The 26,391-nt window shown below is 39.1% G+C and overlaps 1 protein-coding gene across 1 annotated transcript; it reads right to left on the bottom strand.

Annotated features, from left to right (window-relative positions):
- Positions 1-803: 803 nt before the first annotated feature.
- Positions 804-26,391, bottom strand: pgm5 (phosphoglucomutase 5). The gene is made up of 11 exons (XM_017468460.3): positions 25,753-26,391; positions 23,445-23,607; positions 21,881-22,027; positions 21,640-21,765; positions 21,123-21,313; positions 19,971-20,125; positions 12,292-12,407; positions 10,061-10,196; positions 9,247-9,430; positions 4,894-5,031; positions 804-2,144 (listed from the first exon to the last, which is right to left on the bottom strand). Exons 1-11 carry the CDS (start codon positions 26,008-26,010, stop codon positions 2,055-2,057), a joined length of 1,704 nt encoding a protein of 567 aa, XP_017323949.1. The 5' UTR covers positions 26,011-26,391; the 3' UTR covers positions 804-2,054.

Here is a 26,391-nt window from a genome sequence, read left to right as displayed (position 1 = left end):
CATTTTGTATTGCTGAGCATGCCAGTGCATTCTTTCTTTTTAAGCATGTACCAAATTGTTGATTTGGCCACTCCTAAAGTTCCTGCTATCTCTTGCTCATGATGGTCTCCTTCAGTTGCATCAACATCTCTTTGGACTGCATCTTGAGAGTTCATATGAACAGCTACCAAATGTAAATGCAACATTTGGAATCAACTTCAAACCTTTTAACGCATTAATTTGTCATGAAATAATAAGGAAATAGGCCACACCTGGCCATGAAACTGCTTAACAGTCTATTGTCAAATTACTTTTGAGCCTGTGAAAATGGAGGGACTCTGTAAAAAAAAAATGGCGATAATTCCTAAACAGTTAATGCTATATTTTTGATAAACCTCTTGAATTAAAGCTGAAAGTCACATATGTATTTCTTCCTTTCAATTATGAAAATTGCGTCACTGTCCAAATACTTATGGACCTGACTGTAAATAAAATCGACTTGACTTATGAACAGTAAACAAAAGAAAGAAAAAATATATGGCAATTTTTACAAAATATCCAAAACCTAAATCAGGAGCTGCTGAGTGGGAAAGTGTTTGGTCTGTGCTCCATTGTCAGTCAAAAATGTCCAGGTGTATGAACTGACACAGCATCTCGTGTCTCAAGGAAACCCATGCAGAACTGCCTGGTTTGTAAATTGAGCTTCTTTTAAACAATGTCTTTCAATCTACTTTTTTTTTTTTTTTTAACAACCCACGTTGTCAGGTCGCTAATCAGACCAGAGAGGGGTAAATGAAATAAACAATCGATGCACAACATCCCAATACACACAAAAAACAGTTTACTTCAGTAAAACGTCGGATACAAAATTAAATACAATGGCATTAGCATTGCTTTACCTTACTATGTTTTTATCCCTATTATTTTTTAAGCTTCTAACTGTTGAACTAAATCAAAAGTTGGAGCACTGATCAAAAATTCACATTCACAAATTGGTATTGCGGTTGCTTTTCAAAAGAAAACAAAACACAGTGATAACAGGTCATAAGCCCAGTGACAGCAGGCCACAAGCTATAACATAAAATTCACCAAAAAAAAAACATGCTTCCCCAAGGCAACGCTTTGCATTTTGGACCTTCATTTTAGATTTTCCAAGGTTTCATATTGCATTCCTAAAATATGTTCCTAAAACTGCTCCCTCGTACATTTGACTCATTGAACTGAATACAGTTTTGTCCTTCATGTTAGAAGAGTTCAGCTAAAGAACTGCACAGACACATGCCAAAGTTTTGACCCATAAATGAATGAGATGACTCCATTCATTAGGTTGCAATTCTACTGATGATTAATTTCTAATTTAATAAAATTCATAATAAATGTTCATGCTATACTACACTCCGTAATGTCTGTGATATTCATACAAACCTGCACTTTGAAATTAAAAGGTGCACTCTGTTAGTAGTAATCCTCTTTCATTTGCTATAAAGCTCTGGCTATATGTTGAGTTTAAATTCATAGACAGGCCTCCAGCTTTAAGGACACAACACGAGTATGTTTCGTAGTTCTGACTGATTTGTTTTCGTGAGATACAACAGCAGTAAATGTCTGGATGGAACAGTGCTACATGTTAAAATGTAACAAGACCATAAAAATGGCCAGTTTCCTCGGGTGAACTCTAAAACAAACCTGAACAACCAAAACATTGCACTGGTTTATACATGAAGAATAAAACTGTGGCAGAAATGCAGTGTGAAAGAGACATTTTAATGATTCACATGTGTAAAGGGGCATCATAAAATGGAATAGCTACGCTTTCTCTTTGCATTTGAGACAGTGACAGGTGGACAGGAGAAAGCGAGGGAGAGAGAAACTTTGTTTAGTCTGTGAAACAGCAGCAAAAAACATACACAATGTAAATAGCAGGACGTTGTGCAGACTAGCAAGAGGCAGTCACGGCTTGAGGAGGGGGAAAGTGAGGGCGAGGCTGTGAAAGACCGTGAGGAAGACATGGAGAGCGGATCCCAGAAGAAGGCTGTCTCATGGTTTGGCCCCTGTCGTGCGTCTCGGTATTCAGATCAGGTGATCACGGTGGGGCCTTTGCGTCCTGTCCGCTCATGGATGCTTGAGATCTTTAGAGCGATGGCGATCAGAGGGCCCAGGACAACCTGACACACACAAACATGAGTGAACATAAACATGAACCTACTGGCTGGGAGGTCTATTCTGATGCGATAAAGACTATGAACTATAAAGACTATATATATTTTGCTATATATAGCCAATATATATAGCCAATTTGCTACAAACTGAAGGGACGAAAATTATTTAATTCAAGGATCCCTTGCTCTTAAAAGGACATGCCAACCAGCAAGTTTCATTTCATAAAATTTAATAAAGCAGAATAAAATAGTGCTGTGGCCTGCAAGATCTTTGATATACTGTGGTGCTTGAAAGAATTTTCTATATATCTGCATAAATATAACCTAAAACATCGTCAGAATTTCAAACTCCTAAAAGTAGATGAAGAGAACCCAATGAAACAAATTAGGAAAAAAATTTTTATACTTGGTCATTTATTAATTGAGAAAAATAATCCAATATTACATATCTGTGAGTGGCAAAAGTATGTGAACCTTTGCTTTCAGTATCTGGTGTGACACCCTTGTGCAGCAATAACTGCAACCAAACAGTTCCAGTAACTGTAGATCAGTCCTGAACATCGGCTTGGAGGAATTTTATCCCGTTCCTCAGTAAAGAACAGCTTCAGCTCTGGATGTTGATGGGTTTCCTCACATGAACTGCTTGCTTCAGGTTTTTCCACAACATTGTCATTGGATTAAGGTCAGGACTTTGACTTGACCATTCCAAAACATTAACTTTATACTTTATTCTTCTTTCTCTGTGAAAATCTGATGATGTTTTAGGTCATGTTTATGCAGAAATATAGACAATGCTAAAGGGTTCACAAACTTTCAAGCATCACTGTAGGTGGGGTTTTTTTTTATCATTACTTCTGGTTAGTGACTGGCTGCTCATAATTGAACTCTAAAATCTAATATCTATATTAATAAATCGACAATAAAACTATTAAAGTTGAGCAATGTATCATATCACAAATTCTAATAAGAACGATGTGGTGCAAGTCACAGACTTGTATCCTTTCATGATTACATTTCAGAAAATGAAGCATACTTTTTTTTACTCCTTACATTTTTAAAAATTTTTACCCTCAAAGTAATCACTACAAATTACGACGGTCTTTCTTTGTTTCTTTTTTCTCATCTAGCCAATGACTGATTCATCATGGGCCATGATCTTCTCATGCTACACGATGAAAACAGGGCTATAGCTATCTGTATGTTTCTGAATATGGATAATCCACAAGACTGCAGAGTGGCCCTACCTCAGTAAAATGTATCTATATGCTCATATCGATATATGCTATATCATATGAAATGTGGCATCTTCTTTGCCTCCCTAGATGTTGAGCATATTCGGGTATATTTTGCTAACTTTCATTAATGCCAGGTTAGACTAGCATCAATTCCAGCAGTACCTAATGGCCCCTGACATTACATGATTTGTAACGTATTAGATTTGACACTTCAAATTGCCACAAAAAAGTTTTTTTTTTGCTAACTGATAATATTTAACCAAGTTAGGTTAGATTAGATCCCAGGTTAGATTAGCATCGATTCCAGTAGCTAACATATTTGGCTAGGTAGCTATTCAAACAGATAAGTGATCAAAGTTATTTTTTCACATGAAGCATGAAATTAACTTAATGTCATCAGTTAAAAATGTAAACTTTTTATTACTTGGGGACATTTAAAAGTTACAACCTTTTTTTTTTTTTTTTTAACTTTCACTTAAGTGCATTTGTTGGTTAGAAATGTCCACTTTTTAATTAATTAAGACATCATCTATACTTTCTCTTATGTATAATTTCTCATAACTTTGTACACCTCTGGTCGTTGACTTGATCATTTCAGAATGGACTGCAGCCAGTGACTTGCTGTAGAACATCACAACAGCCTCTGGCGGTCTGCCAGGAAAACCACACTCAGTATTATCTTTTTATCGCTGTCACACACGAAGGCAATCTCAATTTAACGGGTATAAAGGTAGTTAACGTGCAGCCAAGCTGCGCCAATAACATAATATTGCTCAATGTGTTTGGCTGCCCTTTGATTTTGTTTAGTCATTCTGGAATAATACTGCAATATCTTACCAAACAAGGGGAAAACGCTAAAAGGATTTTGGTTATTCATGGATAAGATGAAATCTTGTGTCATAGAACCAGTAGGGAAAAATGTTTCCTAATATAGAAAAGTGTAGACACACATATGATAAGTTCCAATGTTCCAAATAATATAATTGGTCAAACATCATGTATGTAAATATTTTAGTACTAAGGACTGATCAGGTCTTTGGAATATAACAAACCATAAGATTTATGATGCTTTGTTAGTAATAAAGCCTTAGAGAGCTCAGATAAAGATAAAGCTCGATCAGTGCTGCTGATAAAAAGTGTGTCTTGAGATAGTGCATCACAGCAACCATAGTAAACGGTCTATATTTACTAAAGACTATTCAGCTGTTAGGCTGTTACATTTGATGCCAAGCAAATTCAGCAAATGCCAGAAATGTAGAAATGTACTGAAATGTGCAGTTTTATATTATGTCTAAGGGGACAAAATCCATGCCTGTAAAATGACTCTCAAATCATAACCGTGCCACCAAATTTTACTTTCATTTGTCACAGATCTGTATGTTTATATATTTTTTTCCTTTTCTATGGACCTATATATTTTCATTATTTCATATTCCTTTTTTTTTTTTTATATGCTTGTGTCTATGCAGGCTGGGTGGTCTTGTCTTCAGTGTGTGTGTGTTTATAGGAGAAGTATTTACCTGTGTCTCCCTGCTGTGTCTCTCTGGGTCTCTCTCATAGCTCTCAGCGTAGATGCGTATGGTGGCTCCCACACCTGCCCCAGAGCCGCTGAGCCGAAACACGATGCGGGACGAGTCTGTGAACACGATCCTCAGTCCCTGGAGGTCAGAGATGAAGTATCTCAGCCATCAACAGCAATGATATTTGAAACATGAACACTGGATGGCGCATCATGCAGTGCTGCCTGAAAAGCTGAAGTACTAAAAATACTACATAAGAATACATTCTTTAATTCATCCATTTTTTTAATACTCACAGATGCACAGAGGATATGTGTACATACATGTGCGAATGTTTACATTCACCTCATCCTTTATCCATATCTAGAATGTTTAGCCACCTGTAGAGCCCCTTGCTAAATTTATTTTCAAATAAATCCATTTTTTGTAGCCTATGTACTTAACATAATACATTAAACATCTATATGATATGAAAGCTAAATAACACTAAATGCAACACAAAAAAAACCCCACAATGGCAAAAAAAGAGACAATAACATCATTAAATCAGCTTTTCACTTGTCCTGGCAAGTACACTGTGTTTTGTCTTTACACACAGTGTGATCTTTGCACAAGACGTCACACTATACACCAGCCATGATGCTTCTTACTAAGGCTGACAGATGGAAGGATAATAGAGTGGAAAACAAGGAGAGAGAGAGAGAGAGAGAGAGAGAGAGAGAGAGAGAGAGAGAGAGAGAGAGAGGGAGTATGGGCATAACAAAAAAACACAAGCAAATTGGATATAATAAAATGATGTCTGTGCAGAGTTTCACATGTTCTCCCCGTGTCCATGTGGGTTTTATCCATATTCTCTGGTTTCCTCCCACTGTCCAAATACATGCACGTAAACAGACTGGTAATACGAACTTGCCCATAGGTATGTGTGTGTGCATGGTGTCCTGCTATGGATTGGCCTCCTATATCCAGTGTGAATTCTCCTGTTGTGCACCCAGTGTTATGTCTATTGGCTCCGTATCTATAGCAACCCTGACTAGGATGAAGCGGGAATGTGCAGTTTTCCATAAGTATTTATTTCATTTTTTTTTTACCTAGCCTACTAGGTTTTAATGTAATAATTGTATTGTGGAGGTTGCATACAGTGTTTTACTATCAAAAAAGCTTTCGTTGTGATGTCCATTTTTATCTCTGTACCATTGGTAGTGGAGAGGTATGACATGTTTACCCGGCAGGGAGCTCACACCCCTCCAATTTCCCATCACCTAGCTCACCAGCACTTAAACACAGAGTCACGATACTCTACATACAGAAACCGACTAATATCCTGACTAATCTTATAACAGACTTGTGGTAATAAAATAATTCATTTGTTGATACTAATGTATCAACCAAAATGTCAAGGTAGCGGCAAGACTATATATAATAGGTTTGTTATGATAAGATTGTTCCTGCTACAATATGGCAGGCTACACACGGCTTTCTAACCCTTTTTAATACGTGTGATCTTTCTCTGCTTTATCTTACAATGTTTTGTTTCTCTCTTTTTAAAAAAAATATACATATTAGCTGTATTTGAAATATATATAACTGGCTGCATGAATAATTGTTTAGGATTATGACATCTTGGAATCATAGGCATCAAAAGCAATCAGTACATCTGAGTTTAATCTAAGTAATAAGGGAATAATAATAATGTTCCATCCCCCATATAAAGGAAAATGTGAACTTGGGTTGATTCTCCACTAGATGTCACTAAAAACTGAAAGAGCTCTATATGGAGAATTTTAATAATAATAATAATAATAATAATAATAATAATAAGAAGAAGAAGAAGAAGAAGAAGAAGAAGAAGAAGAAGAAGAAGAAGAGGAAGAAGAAGAATGTTCTTGTGAGTACTTAAGTTAATAAGCATTGATTTAGTCAGAAGAGAGAGAGAATCATATGTGGATTCAAGAACATAGTGAGGAAAGGATTAGCAAAGCCTATTCTTTCCGTACCATATCATCTCAGTCTCATCAGCCGTCTCCTGACACTGTGTGCACGTGTGTGTGTGTGTGTGTATGTGTGTGTGTGTGTGTGTGTGTTTGTCAGATTCTAACAGCTGAGTGTTGCTATGCCGGCCCCAACAGTGCAGGACTAGGACAGCTGACACAATCTGGAAGAGAGAGGAATGTCTGTTGGAATAATACACGTCAGGGTGCTGAGACACCGCCTGCATATTTGGGCTAGGCGACTCCTGTGTGTGTGTGTGTATGTGTGTGTGTGTGTGAGTGTTCGAGTGTGTGTGTGTGTGCGTGTGTGTGTGTGTGTGTCTGTGTGTGTGTGCGTGTGTGTTTGTGTGCTTCCACAGTGTTGAATGTAGAAAAATATCCCTCTTAAAAGAGCCATTAAAAGGGATGTAGTGGGGTCAGGGGTCAGGGGTCAGAAGGTGAGCTCTTGTCAAGTGTAAAGTGCAGGTAAAGAGTCACAGTTACTGAATTCTATGTGGTGACAGAGAGCGGTAATGAGGGAGTGAACTGGGGTGACTGTGTGGGCGAGAGAGCTGTCAGTTGTGACACATAGGGGTGGGGTTGGGGGTTTCCATGCATTCCAGGATGGAGCGGAAGGAGTCAGCTGGATGCGCTCAAACACGGGGTGGAACTGTATTTGTTTGTGTGTGCCCCTCATTCATATTAAAGCACTTGAAAAAAAGAGCAGCTTATAGTGGAACGTTTACAGATTTGAGCAAACTTAACTAGCTCATTGTGTGATTAAATGATGAAACAGAAAATAGAGGTTGCATTACATGTTCATGCATACATTCTGCTTGGTTTTCACTTTTTGTTTATACAATAGTTTAATATCCTGATTATCTAATATCTTAATAAATCTTAATATCTTAATCCAAAATTGAAATTAGTTGCTGTCAAAACATTCAAAACATTTACTAGGGCAGGATGAGACTAATACAGGATGAGACTGAAGGTTGTGAAGAAAACAGAAATAAATGTGGATAAAAAAATATACTTTCTCAGCCTTGACGAGGACAAGGCCTCCACAATAACACACACACACACACACACACACACACACACACACACACACACACACACACACACACACACATGCTCGCGTGTTCAGAAGTATTTATCCAAGTTTAAAGGAGAGATAGAATTGCTGTGTATAGCTAAGTTACTTAAATCATACACTATAGGTTGCTTGAGTTGCTGAGCTGTAAGTGAAGATTGTCTGTCCTGACATTAAACCCATTTTTTGATTGTATAAAGGTGACTAGAATGTACTGATCTGGCTATTTTGCTCTAAAGGACACTCAGCACAGTTCAGACAGTGACTCACTCAAGATGTGTGAGAACTATCTGAAAATTAAGATGCTTTACTAAACCTGCCTTCGCTCACCTCAAATTACTCTAATAAAAAAAATCCACAAACCCATATAATTGCTTATCAAATGTCAATTTGATATATCCAATTTGATTTACTTACAAACCCTCTAAAATATTTGCTTCAATATAGGAAAGATCCTCAAATGTAATTGCAAACTGTGGTTTGTAAACTGTCTAATATTAATAAATATGATTTATGCTCTGCACCCACTTGTATCATTTTCAGTTAACTCAATGAACTTCAATTAAAATAATAAAGATAGCACTGAACCTACAGTTCATCAACCACACACAATTTATTACAACTCACTAACATCGAGCTTTGGTAGGCCAAAAAATCACATACAGTCCAACAGCCTGTCTCTACTGGGTGGTCTGAAACTGAGGTGTGTGTGGGGACTGTTCTTATATATATTTTTTTTTACACCCCATTCACACCTGCTCCCACTGCTCACACTCTTGACTAATCCCGCCTGCTCCAGTTAGTTTTTGTTTGTACCCACCCATAATATTTTCTAATGATCTTAGCTTTCCGAAAAATAAGTAATTTAAGCCACAAGAATCCTGACCAAGATAAAGCTACAAACATAGGATAAAATAAGGATAAAATGAATAGTTTAATGGAAATGAATGAGAAAAGCTCTATTTACACCAGACACAGTAAACATTTAATATGCTCCCATGTTAATTAATGTGTTCTGTTTATTTAGCAAACTTCACATCTGATTGGCCACTCCTGCCTGCATAAGCGTAAATACCCATGTCAATATATCATTTTGGTTGGGTCCAATGAGATCCCAGTCCCGCATACACATCTCTGCTACTTGTGAATAGCAATTGTGAATATCAGTAATGTTCAGCAAGCACCACACAGCTCTATGTACAACCGATTTGGCATTTATACAAGTCAATAAATGATTTGACTGAATAATCACATTTCAATCAGTAAAAAATGAGACCTGACTCTAACCTGGTTTCGTGATACGCTGCCATCCACCGGGTCGATGTACTCAAAGTTGTCGGTTTTCTCCACACCGTAGACGTTGTTTCCCACAGCAAACTTCTGACTGGTGAAGGCTTTATCAGTGATCATGGCCTCCAGATCTCTCATGAGGTAAAATGCAGCTCTGGGATCTACACCCTCGTAATCAAACCTAGCATGAACACAACAATGTCCCAAAAACATGGCACTTCCACTTATGCTCTTGTTTCAAAGGTCATCTTTTCAAATCAGATTGTACAAACATACTTGAAATACCTTAAAAACCTTTCCGGACCACAAATCAGTAATTATATATCCCAATTTAGAAAATCTGATTGTATCGGCGTAAGCACATAGAGTGAAATTGTCGGTGGTATGTAAACTGGGCACTAGCTTTTGTCTCTGGTGTTGTGGGAAATTTGTATGGGAATATTGAGAAGAAGGAATATACAGTGCTATCTGAAGAGTCTTGGCTCTGTGAGCTATCTCTCATGGGGAGACTAAGTAAATAATAGCCCATCTTTGCCAGAACAGAGCACGCAAAGTTCCAAGGAGAAACCCTGAGTTGTCCTGGAGCCAAAGCAGAGTCAAAGGGGAAAAAAATCAGAATTTATTTGAATGAGCGATAGTTGGCCTGGCATGATTTAAATGTACTTTTTCTTACAAATACTGTGCTACGCTGCTGCTCTCAAACTGGATGGAACCATTTAAACTGTAAATGGGTTGGATTACCTGAAACATAAAAGACCCATGTACACAAATATAGTCAGATCTTAATTACCTGATGAGACCTAAATCTTACCTGCAGTAGTAGTTGCGGCCTAGTTTAGCCCAGTGGTCCCTCACTATTTCTTCCACCCCCTGCTTCCGCACGGCCATGATGGATAACCACACCAGCACTGACCAAAGACCGTCCTTCTCCCTGATGTGGTCTGAACCTGTGACCATGAAGGTACACGGTGGTAGAATTACTATTCATGTATTTCATCATTAATTTAACATGGGTTTAATGTAATTTAACAATGGGTTTTCGCGGTGGCAGACCGCAAAAACCCACTGGACATTGCTGTGACTGAATTCTGTCAAACAGCCAAAAAAAAAAAAATTAAATAAGAATATTTTGGCCAGAATAGGGTTTTTCTGTCGATAACATATTTTGACACCTCAACTTAAAAAAAAAACAAACAAAAAAAACCCCACTAAATATTACACCAAAATTACATGGAAATGTTTAATGTACTCTTACATCTTGGCTTCCTGCAAAGATTTCCTGTAAACAAAAAAAAGAGTCTGCCTAAAGATACCTAAAACTTTACTAGCTAAATATGATTTCCTCATATAACAGGCTTTGATAAAGCTGCTGGATAGCTATGAGCTCCAGGGAAATAGACATAAGCCTAATGAAATCAATTCAGAATTACTGTAGAAAATGTCAAAACTTCACTAAGTGTAGAGTGGTACAGATATTTATAGTTTACTGGTTACACCTACCATATAGCGACACTCACTGGAGGTTTTATCAGGTTAAACCTACAAGTGTATATATGCAGTTACTGACTGTAGCTCATCTGTTGCCAGCACAATTTGTACTTCAGCTGAAAGGGACCTTAATAGGAACACTAGTGCTAGTGCTGACCAGATCATTTTTAGATGATGGAGCATTCTTTGTGTTGTGCGCTGTTACAAGTTTGTCGGGCGGAGCAGAGTTGCTTGCTTTTAAAGCACACACACCGACCTTTTAAATCCAGTGTACAGTTAGAGACTATACCTCATTTGTGTTACTTGTCCTGTAGCTCTTCATCAGTGTCAGTTTCTGACCACAGCAATGCTCTTTTCTGGATATTTTTAGTTGGTGGACTGTTTCTTAACTCTGTGCAGAGAACGGTCCAACACCCAAATGATAGCTGTCAGATCCTACAGTACTGCCTTTCAACAGATAGAAGGTATAAGGGGGCTGATATATTGTGCATAGTAACAGCTAAAGTCAACAAATGTACACCTACAGCGTGACATATGGTAGATGTACACAATAACGTGCCAATGTATTTTCTTAATGCTTACATAATACATTAGACATCAATAATAGGTCTATGATTGATGACATTAAACTTCCAAACTTTCTAAACAGAAATAATGGTTAGACCCCGAGAACTGATTGAGCGTGTGTTATTTCCCTTGGTGTAATGCCCATATATGGGTCGAGGAGAGTGCAATCTCCAGTCGGTTCTAAACAGTGACTCCCACCTCCTTCTCTTCCGTGCTCTCTCTTTCCTTCTCTCTAGCTCCTCACACTCTCTATCTCGCTCATGACTCATCAGCAAAGGACCTTTTCGGAGACTAGAAGTGTTTGCCAGCAGAGAGCACTCTTCCCCTCTGAGGTTAAATGATTCACTGCCCTGTCTTCCTTTTATAGCAGAAGAATGGTGGAGATTCACACTGTGGCTGAAGTCTAACACACATTATAAATGTAACACTCAGGCTTGTCTGAGGTGCTGCTGCTCATGATCAGAAAGTCTATGACGCTGTAACAGTCAATGTTTAGACAAGACCGAAGTCACAGCTACTGGTGGGCTTCATAGACACCATGGAAGGTCTTCAGCAGACATTTAGCAGGCAATGTAGTGTGTGTTGTCTGACTACAGAGATGTACTACTCAGTGAACAGTAAAGCTTTAGCAGTACCTATGGACCCAGCTAGTAGGGGATGTTATTATAATGTTCAGTGAGTATTCGAGAAAGTATAGAATTTAAATCTAAAAGCATCTGCTGTAATAATGCTTCGCTTCACTATGTTATTAGAACACTGCTCACACAGGGTTCCCAGTTATATAAACACTTATCGTGGCAATGCCAGTGTTAGTGTAACTAAAATGGTGTTGCAGTAGGAATATTTATAAAGGTTATATAAAACCATTCTCAGAACACCAGAAAACTTGACAGATTCAGTGTTATTGGAACACAAAGTTCCTAGAACCATAATATTCTGAATGTTCTGCTAACCTTAAACTATCAGCTAGGGGAAAAAATCATTCACCTGTTCCAAAGCTTTCCTCTCCACAGAAAGAGCACCTGCCCGAGTCCATCAGGTTCCCGAAAAACCTCCAGCCTGCAGGGGTTTCATACAGAGCCACCTTCATGGCCTTGGCCACCCTGTAAAAAAACAGCAGAGATGAACGTCACAAAGTGCAATATCAGCCTGTCTTTTAGGAATGTGTTGTAATAGTTGGTATTGTCTGAGGTGATGACAGGGTGGCATGGTGGTGCATTGGGTTGAGTTGCAGTATGACGGCTCCAGGGTCCCCAGTTTAACCTGAACCCTGTATGTGTGGGGAAGTGTGTGTGCATGGTGCATGGAAATGGACTATCATCACATCTTAGGTGTATTCCCGCTTTGCGCCTAGTGTTCCTGGGATATGCTCCAGATCTACTTCAATATGAAACATGAGTGAATGAGATGATTACTGTACTGGTATGTAATTTCACTCATGGCTTGAGCGACTAAGTAAGTGTGTGCTTATCTTACAATATTGACCCACTGAGCCAACACTGGTTGTGAGATGTTTGTGAGATGGCAAGAAGCCATGGAGAAGCCATCTATGATTAAGCAATCAGTATATTTGAAAAAGTCTAGTGCTTCTATAGACATTTATACATTTATGCTTACAGCCCCAAAATGCATTGCATGTTGATCAAGAAATTAAAAATTTACAACATAAAGAAAAGGAGATGATAATGCTGACAAGCATTATTGTTATTGGCTATTGTTGTTATGGCTGAAAGTGAAGGATAAAGACACACCCTCTTTTTCCAGTGAAGACCATCTCTGTTTTATATAACACTCTTGGTCATGCAGCAGATTTTGACCTTTTCAGTTGGGGATAATATGAAAATACAAGTTACAGATGTGCTAACTTAATAAGGCAATGGAACTGGAACAAAGCAAGCTAATCTTTTACCTAATGTTTGATTTGAGCTGAGGCCAGTGTTAGATCCATGCATGAAGGGAATACAGTAAGGAGATGGTGAAAGAGATGAAAGACTAGGAGGAAATGCAGACTAACAATCTGCTAACAGAGGAAAACAACACTGTCCAATTTTTACTACTGATCACTTTTACTTTCACAAAAAAGGGTGCAGTCAGATATATAGATAGATAGATTGATTCTGAATCATGTCACCAGAAAGGTGTACAAAAGACATCAGCTTCTTTGGACAGAGCATCTGAGGCTGAGACTACTGTGGACAAAAGTATCCACAAAATGAATAAACAGGCATGTAGTTAATTGTACCTAAGTTTATCTGGGTCCTCCTATTTCTACTTACCCATCTCCTCTACTGTTTGTTGCTCTTGGATACCCGTCTAAATAGATAACTATTTTCAGACACTATAATTTGGCATTAAGAGTGAGACAGGGGGCAGGAACGGAGCAGAGCTGGGCCACAGCTGTTTACTCTTGGGTAGACTTAAAGAGTAAAGCAGAGTTATTTGCTTGGGGACGGGGGCCTGGAATAGACATCCTGGCATGAGCACACTGGATTTCGGACTCTTTGACTTGTTGATGACTTATTCTCACGTCTCTGGCCAACACAAGCAGCATGTCCAACCATGCTCACTAGGATGCCAGCATATTTTATGTTTTGAGATCGCATGAGAATGAGTAGATGTGCAAAAGAGCCTGTGAGTCTGTGAGAGACAACAAGAAAGCAAATGCTCGGTAGTTTTTTTTTTTTTTTACAAACAATGTTGCGTGTTTCTAACACCAGACAATTTGGAATAAGACATGACTTTGTGGAGTTTAGTGCTCGCAGCAGTTGGCTCTGACCTCCTTCTGGCAACAGAGTTTGATCTGCGGCCCACAACAGCTTCGGCTGAACTGACAGACAGGCAGATAAGCTCTGTAACAATGCTGTGCAATCTTTATAAAGGAAATGTCTTCCTCCTTCTCCAATGCCCTAAGATGGCTGTCGTTTGGGTTTGTGATCTGTTTGTTAGCTCAAAATGCTCCCAAGTGCAATAGAACATCTTAAAAATGAGGCTGCGATTTCCAGCACGGCCTTCCCCACTAATCCCCACTGAATGTGCTGCTACGGATAAATGAGTAAACACACAAATAAACACAGATGCGGGAGAGTGCAACCCCGGCCCTGCAAAAGGTTGCCTGGAGGAGAAAAATCCTAGCAGAACCCTACATCAAACCATTCTGACTTGTTTAGTTTTGTGCAAAACAGAAAGTAGTTAGTCACTGAATTGTGCTCCACTGCAACCTTGGCAAAGTGCCCCGTGTTCATTTTAAAATTGGAGCACATTGCCTGCATAATTTCTACAATTTACTGTGAATTTGATGCATATGCATTGTAATGCTTCGTGTTTGTAACTATACAATGCATAAGCATATTATGGTGCATACACAGGGCACCTAATAAAACTCAACTGAAAGAAAAGTGAATTTATCACTGCCTGGTGACGCAGTTTCAGCCCTTCGCCCCGCCGGAATAGAGAGCAAACAGGCAGATGTTTCCTCTCTCCATAGTCACCTTTCATAACACACACACACTCACACATACACACACATATGTGTACACTCCAAGCATAATTTACCAAATGCTGGGTCTTAATCCCATACATGTATAATGTGTGGACACTTAGACTTAGACACATACTCAAGCACATACATGCATATCTTCTTAAACAGACACACACACAAACTTATCGCTGGTGCTGAAGCACTGCTTAAACACAAACTGCTAAGTGGCTGAGCATTTATACACCCAGATACACTTGTATCTGTTCAGTGCCTAAAAAGGCTTGCAGCAGCAGAGAGCCCACCCTCCAACACAATATGAATCTCCACAGACAAACTCACCTAGTGTTTCCTTAATACAAGCTCAGATCCAGCTTAGAAACCAAGAATTAATCCTTGGAGATGGCTTTATGAATACAAAATCCTTGGAGATGGCTTTGTGAATACAAATGAAACCTTGGAAAAATTTACCCTTCACTGGAAATTTGTTTTAATCTCGAATGAAGATTAGTTTGTGTCTGAAAGACTTCTCTTTTATATATACACGACTCTGTGCTATTGTTTAATCGTCATAAAACTGATGCTCAAAGATTTCTTCACTGCAAAATGCTGCTGTACAAAATGTACATTTATTAAGATATCCTGTCTAGAAAACACATTTATCATCGACAGCTCTGCGAAATCAAGGTGTATATTGTAGTCATATCGAATGATTAAAAAGGGACACGGTTTGAATTATTACTATTTCTATTTTACTGTAAGTGTTTTGAATTTCAATCTAATAAGCATATATTTTACATATTATACATCCAGGGGAGATTTTAGCCTTTGTAAGGCCAAGCATTACAGGAAAAATGGTGACAAAACAGCACCGTCTTTCGGATGAGACGCTAAACCGAGGTTCTGACTCTCGGTGGTCATTAAAAATCCCAGGACACTTATTGTAAAAGAGTAGGGGTATAACCCCAGTGTCCTGGTGAAGTTCCCCCACTGGCCCTTCTCTATCATGACCCCCTAATAATCCCCATATCTGAATTGGCTACATCACGCTCTCCTCTCCACTAATAGCTGGTGTGTGGTGGGCGTTCTGGCGCACTATGGCTGCCATCCAGGTGGATGTTACACACTAGTGGTGGTTGAGGAGACACACCCGACTCCCCATACTACGTAAAGTGCTTTGAGTGTCTAGAAAAGTGCTATATAAATAAATGTAACTGTAATATTAATAGTCAAATTTCAGATTTTCAAATATTTTTAAATCGTTAACGTTATAGATCTAAAAATATTTCCGATTGAATTTTAGATTTTATTATATTAATCGTTCCCTATTGAATTATATAATGTTGTAAAGCCTATTTCCTAAAAGATAATATTACACAATCTCTGTATAAACATTTCTTTAAATACCATAATGATTCATGCTGAAACCCTAACTGTCTCCTGGGATTTTGTTGTTTACTGATGTTATGTTTAGTTTTCTTTAAATGACCCGTTTCACCATGAGCCAAGTCATTTCTCAACCACTGAAGGATAGCCATCTATATAATTTCACACACTGCTACATCGGGTTTAAAGCCAGGCTTTGACATCAGATATATTTTTGTAGTAAATGTATATTTTTAATATACAACCTCATTTGCATACTCGAAAAGAAAATTGTTGTATATTGTTGAATTGTATTGTTTTCTACAGGTGAAGTTTCAGGCATGAGTAAAGGAAAGGTACATGGCCATAAATTAATAGTTTAACATTTATAAAACACAACCCTTAAAAATGGGTGGCAAGATGGTGCACTGGGTAGCGTTGCCATCTCACAGCTGCATCCACGCTTCAATCTTGAGCTCAGGATACTGTCTGCCTGGAGCTCCATGTGATCTCCTTGCGTCTGTGAATTTCCTCCAGGTTCTATGTTTTCCTCTGATAAACCATAAAACATGCTGGTAGGTGGACTGGCTACACTACATTGCCCTTCAAATGAGTGTGTACATGTTGCCAGAGTGTATACCTGCCTCACACACAGTGTTCCCAGGATAGGCTCTGGATTACTCCAGGTTTGTTTGTGAATTTCAAAAAAGTACACCGAAATGTAGAAAAATTGTGGCTTTTGGATGTAATCAGATTTCTAAATAATCACAAGACCCAAAGTTACAGGGGAGCCAGTAAGAGCATAGAAAATGCACAAGCTGTTAAGATATATCCTGAACTTGCAGTTTGCATCATCAGTCCTTGTCTTTTGATTAATAATACCATTCAGCAGATACTGTTTTTTCCACCACCCAGCAGGTTTCCTCCATTTTTAGTGCCTTCCTCAAGGGCACAGCAGAAGTGTGGTACATTTAGCCTGGGATTAGAAACAGGAACGGTCTCATACCACACACATACACATACACACTCCAGTTCTTGGTGGGAAGCTCTGACCCACTTGATGATTGGAATAAACTGCTGGATTAACTTCACACTGAGAGCTAAGGCTGATGTGAAGAAGCCTGACTCCTGATGGAAAATTTGACGCAGGCTTGGAAACAAAATACCTTATGTGCACAATGAAAAAATAACCCCTAGTGCACCTAACAGCCAATGGCCCTCTGTCATCTTCAGCAAAAGAAAAGTACAAGGGGTTGTGCCGCTATTATTATACATATGATACCACAGCTTGAAGTTGGCTCCAGTTTCTATTCCTGATAGCTTTGTGCGTCTGTTTTTCAGAAAATTAGTACAGACTCAAGTGGCATCTTTTGTTGCACTTTAGGCTATGGTGCAGTTTAATGTACAGGATGTGCAAGACCTTGGCTGTCAGTCATTTTATAGACACACCCCAAAGGCCCTTTACTCCACCCACATTTTTACTGCTCAGAAATGCAAACATGGATGGTATTAGCAAGAGCAGTGTTAACAGATACTACTGTTGTGGGGGAAAATATGCTTCAAAAAGTGTAATGATGCCAAAAAAATATAAAACAAAACGGTTGATTTACCAAGAGCTGTTGGCCAAATGAACTATACTTCTCCTGGACAGTTAGAACTGCTTTATCCTGGTCAGAGGATATCCTATTCTGAGCCTATCCCAGGATCACTGGGCACCCTGTATGGATGCCAGTCAGTTGCAGGGCACTATGCACACACATTCACACCTAGAAGCTACTTGGTGTCACCAATGCACCTGCCATTGTTTTTGTGAGGTGGGAGAAAACCGGAAAACCCAGAGGGAACTCATGTGGACATAGGACTCCGTACAGATGGTAGCCCAAGCTCGGGATCAAACCAGAGACCCTGGAGCTGTGAGGTGGCAATGCAACCTGCTGCACCCCTGTGCCACCCTTCATAGCTAGGACAACCATAAATGTTATAAACTGTTCAGATCCATGAATATAAAATCAATGAGGAACAAATCAGTATGTTTTTATTGCTTCCCCATAACTATCCCATAGCTATTAGAATGAGACAAACAGACAACAATCCAAATTTCAAAATATGCTTGTTTCATGCCAAATGATTATTAAACCAACAAATCAGTAAGTTATTTGGCATGTCAGTATTTCACATTTTAGTAGCTAAATTTGTCATAACTGGCCAAGTACAATAAGATGAGCAAACATCAGTAAACTCTTCTGGCCATCTTAGATTCTAGGAGGCGGGGTTTTGTGTGTATGGTTATGGACGGGAGGTGGGAGGCAAGAAGTAAACAAACCACTCAAATGGTTAGTGGTGTACCTGAAGGCACCTTTAAAAAGTATACATCATACTTTCTCATAGACTGGTTGCCAAAAATGGAATGAGAAATTTGACAGGTGCTGAGAAAATTAGGCAAAGCTTGGGTACGTGTATGCAACATTGAAGTAACACAATGAGCCAAATGATGAGTCATTAGGAATAAGTGAGATGTGTTCAATGCTAGGAAAATCTCGAAAACATGACAAGAAAGAGCAACTTGGAAAAGGATAACTTCATGTTGTAATTAAAGCTGTCACATTCCTCTATTATAGACATTTTCCTGTCAGATCTAAGTACTTGCCAAATGCTTATTTTCTGGCCTGAGATACAGTTTTTAACAAACTACAGTCAATAATATGATTGTATTCATACAATCGCATCATTTCCTTTATAATAGGGCTGGGTAACATTGCAGTAACATTACGTAATCCAATCCAGGATTTAGAGTGATGGTGCTCAGAGTTTATTTTTTTTTAGGCTGGTGTGTGAGGTGTGGAGAAGTGTTAAGAGCTAATTATTCTGCTCAGTCCTCTCTCCCAACCCTTCAACCCACCATCATTTCTGTTTCTATCATCCAGCTACTTCTTTTGCCCCCTGACTGATATGATCGTTCTCAGAATACTTCTGATCGCTGATTGTCTACATACAGACTAAGGTCAGGGTGGTTTCTTAGAAACTGTCCCCTATGAAAAAAAAGTCCAAAGGGATGGTTTCCTCCTGAATCTCTCAACACATCAGCTATTTCAGTAAGAGTGACAGATCAGATAACCTCTTTAATAACTGACCTCTGGCATTACATGAACCAGCTCCTTGATCCACTCCAGTGGGTAGATCTACAACATACTTCAGTCAGCTGATTAAAAACTTTAATTAGATAAATGAAAAACAATATAAAATGTCATTCTGATTAACAGGGTCAGATTCCATGATCACTTGTACTACTGCACTATCAAAGTACTACTTAAAAACACATCTTTGTATACCTATAAAGATTTCACAGGCAATATAGTAAGGGGAAATATACAATATAGAGTGACTATTTTGATTCCTTTTCCGGTCTTTTTCTACCAACCACTAGGAACTTTGTGCTATAGCACTCAGTGACCAGGGTTACTTGTTTTCAACGGGCACTTTTTTCACCTGGCTGTGTTGTAAACAGGAAGCTCAGAGGAGCTCAGACTCAACAAAACTGAACAGCTTTTCTGTCTAGGCAAGGTGTGAGAGTAACTAGATTTGTACATCTACTTACTCATAATCATGAATTATAACCCATTTTTAATGGCAAACGTTCATACTTTTGATATACAGCTTATGAGGAAACAATCTATCACATCTCTCATCACTAACATTACAGGGGCTTGGCTGAGGTTGTGGTTAACTTCAGTGTTGTTCCGGTTGTTTTCATTCATTTTAGAAGAGATCCAAGTTGATGGTTTAGTGTGTGAATGATGTAATGTGTGTTTATGATGATGTCTCTCACCTGTCCAGAGCTGTGCTGGTGGGCATGCTGCGAGCAAAGCCACGGATGCCCGTTTGCCTGAAGTAAGGAATGCAGGACAAGTTGGCAGCCATCACTGCCAGTGAGTCTGATGGGTTTACGAAGAAACTATTCTGACCAAGGATCATACAGCGATCCTAAACACATATAGAGAAACAACACAATAATTTTTTTCTTATATGTTTTTTTACAATTATTACTTTTTTAATTACTTTAATTCTTATATGTTAGAAGTACAAAAACATCAGTTAAGGTCTTTTAAGAAGATCACCAATTCTCCAGATGAGTGGAAAAAAATTGCATACCTTTACAATAAAACAAAGAATCTAAGAAAAGATATTTTAACAAAAAGACATTTAATGCATAAGGTTTCATAGTTGTTCCTTTATTGGCACAAGTACTCAAAATTGTCTAATATTGTATGTTAAGATATTAACAATCAATAATGTTCATTTTGTCTAAACATTTTGGATAGTTGTCTTGTTGCCATTCATGTTATCCTTATTTTACCCCAAAATCCTGTGGAATACAAACTTTTCCTATATACAGAGGTCATGACCGAAAATATTGTTAGGAGGCAAGAAAGAAATATACAGCTGTTGTGACTTAGATAAACATATGATCGAATCCTGTCTATTGATTTTCTCCATAAGCCATATATTTAAATTTCAGCAAAAAGAAAAACGATGTACATAGAGAGTCATTTACTGATCCCCAATGAGAATTCTCCACCATAAAACAGCAGTCATTTCATGTAAATGGTTGGAAATCTCAAACACCCCTATTGAAGGATGGTAACGATCAAGTTTTACTTTAGTTTTATTGGTCTGGCTAGTGCTTTTCAAACTACTGCTCATGCAACGTCAGGGGCGGTGTAACACACTGGGAGGGAAGTGCTATAAAACCACATCTGCATGCATGAGCTCACTGATGCCCATGATTGGCTATTGTTGCTGTGATCAATAGGGGAGTGAAAGTATGCCACCCTTCCCTGAGAGCACGGCCAGTTTTGCTATCTTGGGCTCCTGGCCATGGATGAGAGGGTGATGATAGGGGGAATACTTTTCTATTGCACTACTCAGAGCCCCATGAAAGTCTAATTGTTGAAATGATGAAAGTCTGAGCAATTCTCACCCCATCTGCATCAAATGCAGCACCAAAACCGAACTCTCCGCCCTTCATGGACTCCATCAAGGATACAGCAAATGAAGGGTTGGGGTTGGGGTGCTGCCCCCCAAAATCCTCCAGAGGAACACAGTTAACTGCAGAGTTTGCAGGTGCACCAAGTTCGTCACACAAGATTCTTCTGACATAAGGTCCCATCACTGAAACACACACCAGTGGGATTATACAAAAGCATTATAGTGGCCACTTTGAATATTGCAATGAAGTTTATAGGTACAGTCTCACACAGTCTCATAGATAAGTATGCTCTTAGGGTTCAAGGACTCTTTAAGGTATCAGTGAATGAATAGGGGTTCTTAGTTTCCTAAAAGGCTTTGACTTTTTAACCTTTCTAGCAGATAAACACTCTGATTTAGGGTCGTAAATACAATTTTAAAAGATTCCCCCAGAGAGACAAATGAAGAAGTTTTTCAGGGGTCCACATTCATAAATGCTTCTAGGAAAAAAGTCAACAGAAAGTTTCTACCTCCGTTCATTGCATCTATTCGGATCTTCAGCTGCTCTGGACCAGTCAGTAAACTCTTAATAGCACCGAAATCAAAGATCCCACGTAACATATTCAAGTAGATTTCAACAGAATCCACAATCTCAACTGCCAAAAAAAAGAGATATGACTTACACTTCTGTCTCAATACATGATATTGATGAAATCTTCTTATATCTTTATGTAAATATGAATACAAAGTGGAGTAAAACTGAAAGAAAACCTCGAAAAGGCTTGAACTTGTTCTCTAGATCGAAATCTTGGCGTCCCAGGCGTGACAGGTCGATATGTAGGTCGGGGCAGATGGCAAATTCTTCCAGGGTGCGGCTCACCTGGTAGATCCTCTCCATCACTGTGTCTGGAGAAGGGCCTGCAAATGATTATAATAAAATATTGGCATAAAAATGTCACATATAGATGTACATATTTCAGCTGAGTGCAAAAATATATTTTAATACCATAAATAGCACAATGAAAGCTTACACATAAAGTGCAAGTACACCGATCAGCCATAACATTAAAACCACTAAAAGATGACATGAATAACATTATCTTGTTACAGTGGTACCTGTCAAGGGGTGGGAAATATTAGGCAGCAAGTAAACAGTCAGTTCTCATTGTTGATGTGTTGGATACCGGAAAATGGGAAAGTGTAAGGATCTGAACAACTTTGACAAGAGCCAAATTGTGATGGCTAGATGACTGGGTCAGAGCATCTCCAAAATGGCAGGTCTTGTGGGGTGTTCCCAGTATGCAGTGGTTAGTACCTACCAAAAGTGGTCCAAGGAAAGACAACCGGTGGCCTGGCATTCATGTGCCACCTAACTAAACATTGTTGCAGGCCAAGTACACCTCTTCATGGCAACTAATGGCACTTGCCTATTTCAGCAGGATAATGTGCCCTGCCACACTGCAAAAAAAAGTTCAGCAATGGTTTGAGGAAAGAGTTCAAGGTGTTGACTCGGCCTACAAATTCCCCAGATCTCAAGCAGTTCGAGCATCTGTTGGATGTGCTGGACAAACTAGTCTGATCCATGGAGACCCCACCTCAAAACTTAAAGGACTTAAAGGATCTGTTTCTTATGTCTTGGTGCCAGATACCACAGCACACCTTCAGAGGTCTTGTGGAGTCCACGCCTCAACGGGTCAGAGCTGTTTTGGCGGCAAAAGGGAGGCCTATACAATATTAGGCCAGTGGTTTTTTATGTTATGGCGGATCGGTGTATGTATGTATGTACAGTAAGTATGCATGTATGTATGTATGTATGTATTTATTTATTTATTTATTAGCCTGTCTTGGTTGAGAATTTGTTATCTTTTGTTCTAAAAATCCTTTTAAAAGGCATTTTGTTTAACCATAAAAATCTCTAGTCAGGGTCAGCTCTAGCTGATGAAATGCACTTTCACTAACTGCACCATAAAAAATAGCTTTATGTTTTGCCACTTCCTAAAGAGATTCATGAGCAAGTGTTGTACAGGAAGTGTAGCATGCCCATACCTTGGCCTTTATTGTACTCACATCCTCCAGCAATATTTCTTCATTAAAGCATATTCAAAAGTGTTATTATGCTCTGTGTTGTTTATGGTATGGAGAATTCGTTATAAGCTGATATAACAGCCACTTTGATCTGAGAACTGTCACATTTTTGAGGGCAGATGTCACATAAGGTGTAAACCATGGTGATGTTGGTACTGCTCCTATTTTAAGATCAGCCCCTAAGGTTTATACTTGGATGTTAAATACTTTAAGCAAGGAATATTTGACCTCACACATGCTTTCTTCTCACCTCCGTTAGCTACATTGAATTTGACACCGAAGTCTCCAGCCGGGCCTCCTGGGCTATGACTGGCAGTGAGAATAATACCACCAATGGCTTTTATCTTCCTGATGATGCACGAGACAGCCGGCGTGGACAGGATGCCATTGTGCCCAATCACCAGGCGCCCTATCTGCGAAACAAACGTCATGGGTTGTTACGGCTGTAGCTGGAAACCAATAACGTAATTATGATAATTATAATAAGATTGGACCAATTTAGCAATTAAATTTATCAATATATCTAGCCTATATTTAGTTTTCACATTTTGGTGTGTGTGTCTGTCATGATCCTTTCTAGTCTCGTCATTCTCATATTTGTAATATATATCTAGATAGCTGAAAGACACTGGAAAGGAGTGGTTGGCTTTAAGGAGCCTACAGCTGTGAGGAACAAGCTCTTGGCCTGGCATGCAGAGGTTATCATAGCAGACATAACTGGCTCTGAGGTAGGCTTTAAAACCTGTAACCTTCATTGGCGCCAGGCACAGCTACTGTTGCATACCAGAGCGACCACCACATCCCTCCTAAAACGCGCAGCCACTCAGTGTCTGGCATTAAACCGACACGAGGAAAGCATTTTACATAGAACAGAGTGATGATGCTTGCGGCTGTAACCAGAGAGATCTGACCTCAGGTCAGCTGCTTCAACACATTCTCCAAGAACCTATTTTAGTCAAAGGTCTGTTCATTGATCATTTCTAGGTATGAATCACTCAATAGGACTGCTTATTACCTCATTTCCACATTCAGCAAGCTGGACATCACTGACTTGTTAAGCGTTACACGATCAGACACTTTCTATTTATAGTGAATAATATACCCAGGCATTTTTAATGATGACAAAGCACACTGTCACTCTTACATGTCTGCTATTGATGTTATGCTAAGCTAATCTGTCATTCATTAGGCTAGATGCTTAGCTTGATGCTTTCGACTTACTGCCTGGGCTGGCCAGATTGAGACATTGGGAGTGTGAATTGTATTCCTCCAAACCCTCTAAGCAGTGTATCCATATAAGGTGGTAGTTTTGTATACACACACACACTACTGTGGAAATCACAGCCTGAATGCTACATTCCATAAAGACTTACTGAGTTTATACACGAGTAATGGGGACAGTTAGTGAGATACCGTTGTGTGAGTGTGGTTGGGTTTCATACACAAGTGCTAAACATACTATTCATAAATATTTGTGATTGACAAGAGATATTATACGGTACTTGCACTGGTATGATCAAGCTAAATGGGACAAACTCATCATGGCCAGCCATGTTAAAGGGTAAAAGTGGCTTGGCTCTAGTCCATCTCACTTCGGGTTTCCCCCATGCTCTTGCCCTGAGGTGGAAGTTCACCAACAGGAAGCAGAGCGTGGGCAGGAAGGGGCTGGAGGTGGGAAGACACAGCAGATAAGCAAATCATGATGCGCTTAGCTGGACCAGCAGAAAAACAGTTTACTCTGTCCGAACTCTTCTCCATAATGGGATTATTGTTAATGATTGCAGATCTGCTGCCAGATGGATAGATTAAGATTTTGTAAGCGGTTGTTTTCACAAATAGCCTTAAAATACCAAATATAGGCAAATGAAAACCCTCCACTGGTCTTTATCAATCTCCTTTTACATGGACATGAATGAATGTATGAACATCCCAGTGTAAAGTCCCGCACAGTGGAAATATGATACCTGAAAGAACATTTCTGCTGAACATAAACAGATCCTGGTACTGAAAGGAATGAGGAAAATATGAAATCATGCTGCGAGTACTTTCATTAGCATCAGTTCTGGCAGTTACACTTTAATATCACATATTAATGGTTGCCAAGTCATGCTAAAAAAAAAAAGTCTTAAGATTAAGTCCCAGTCATGAAACCATAAACATTATATTCAGAACGCTACAAATAAGGAGTGTTTCCTTATCAGAGGGGAGTAAGAACCATCCAAAGAACCTTTAAGGAGCCCTTAATTGTAAGAGGATACATAAGAAGCTGTTGTTTCTTATGACATACAGTGAAAAACGTAATTGTCTTTACATTTAGCAATGTAAACAGATAATGATAAATACAAGAAAAGAACCAATATTTAGTAGCCTAAATACTCCAAAAATTCTTTAAGTGTTGCCAAAACTTTAAGACAGATTTTAGACAGGTATTGTATGACTGTGACTGATTAAGATATGAGGGCTGCCTACAGAACAGCCTCAAGACCACCAAAAAAGTTTTATCTTCTCTGGTTTCATAGCCATATTATGTTTATAATCCTCTATTGAGCCTGTCTTACCCCATTGGCAGCAGACATCTGTACAATGACCTCGATTGCTGCTCGGCTGAAGTATCTCCCATCACTGCCCACCACCATGGTACATCCTTGACGGTCCCTCAGGTCGATGGAGGACAGGACACTCTGAATATAGTTCTGCAGATAGTTCTTTCTGCTCTCAAATACAGTGGTCTTCTTGCGCAAACCGTTTGTCCCGGGTCTCTGGTCGTCAAACGGGCTTGTTTGAATGGTTAGGACCGGTATAGGGTTGGTTTCCATGATGTTGAGAAAGTTTGAGAAATCCGCTCCTGTCCCTGATCAGAGCTGCGCGTAAATGTAGGCTGGAGTTCCTCAACTGCTCTAAAACTCCTGTTCACTTGCCTCCAGTGACAGCTGACTGGGGAAAGGATTTTTCCACCAAAATACTACCCCCCAAAAAAAAGTCTACAGTAGTGCAATAACAATATATTAAACCTCAGATGAAGTGAATTGTATTCAGTGAAAGTCCAACAAAACCTGGAGTTAAGTTGGAACCCCGAGAGTGTGCCGAAAGAGAAATCAAACAGAGCAACAAAACTCATTTAGTCGGGGTCGACCCAAGACAGAAATAGAAATAGCTCGTGCACGCTGTGTGTGTGTGTGTGTGTGTGTGTGTGTGTG

This window comes from Ictalurus punctatus, chromosome 5 (genome assembly GCF_001660625.3).
Source record: "Ictalurus punctatus breed USDA103 chromosome 5, Coco_2.0, whole genome shotgun sequence".
Classification (NCBI taxonomy): Eukaryota; Metazoa; Chordata; class Actinopteri; order Siluriformes; family Ictaluridae; genus Ictalurus; species Ictalurus punctatus.
Note: the sequence above shows the minus strand (reverse complement) of the source record. Positions and strands in the feature narration are given on the sequence as shown.

Excerpts from the sequence above, each read along its gene's own strand:
- pgm5 (XM_017468460.3), bottom strand. The coding sequence starts at position 26,010 with ATGGAAACCAACCCTATACCGGTCCTAACCATTCAAACAAGCCCGTTT. Across the intron at positions 9,431-10,060 it reads GGCCGCAACTACTACTGCAG|GTTTGATTACGAGGGTGTAG; the intron begins GTAAGATTTAGG and ends TGTTCATGCTAG. Across the intron at positions 2,145-4,893 it reads GACACAGCAGGGAGACACAG|GTTGTCCTGGGCCCTCTGAT; the intron begins GTAAATACTTCT and ends TGTGTGTGTCAG.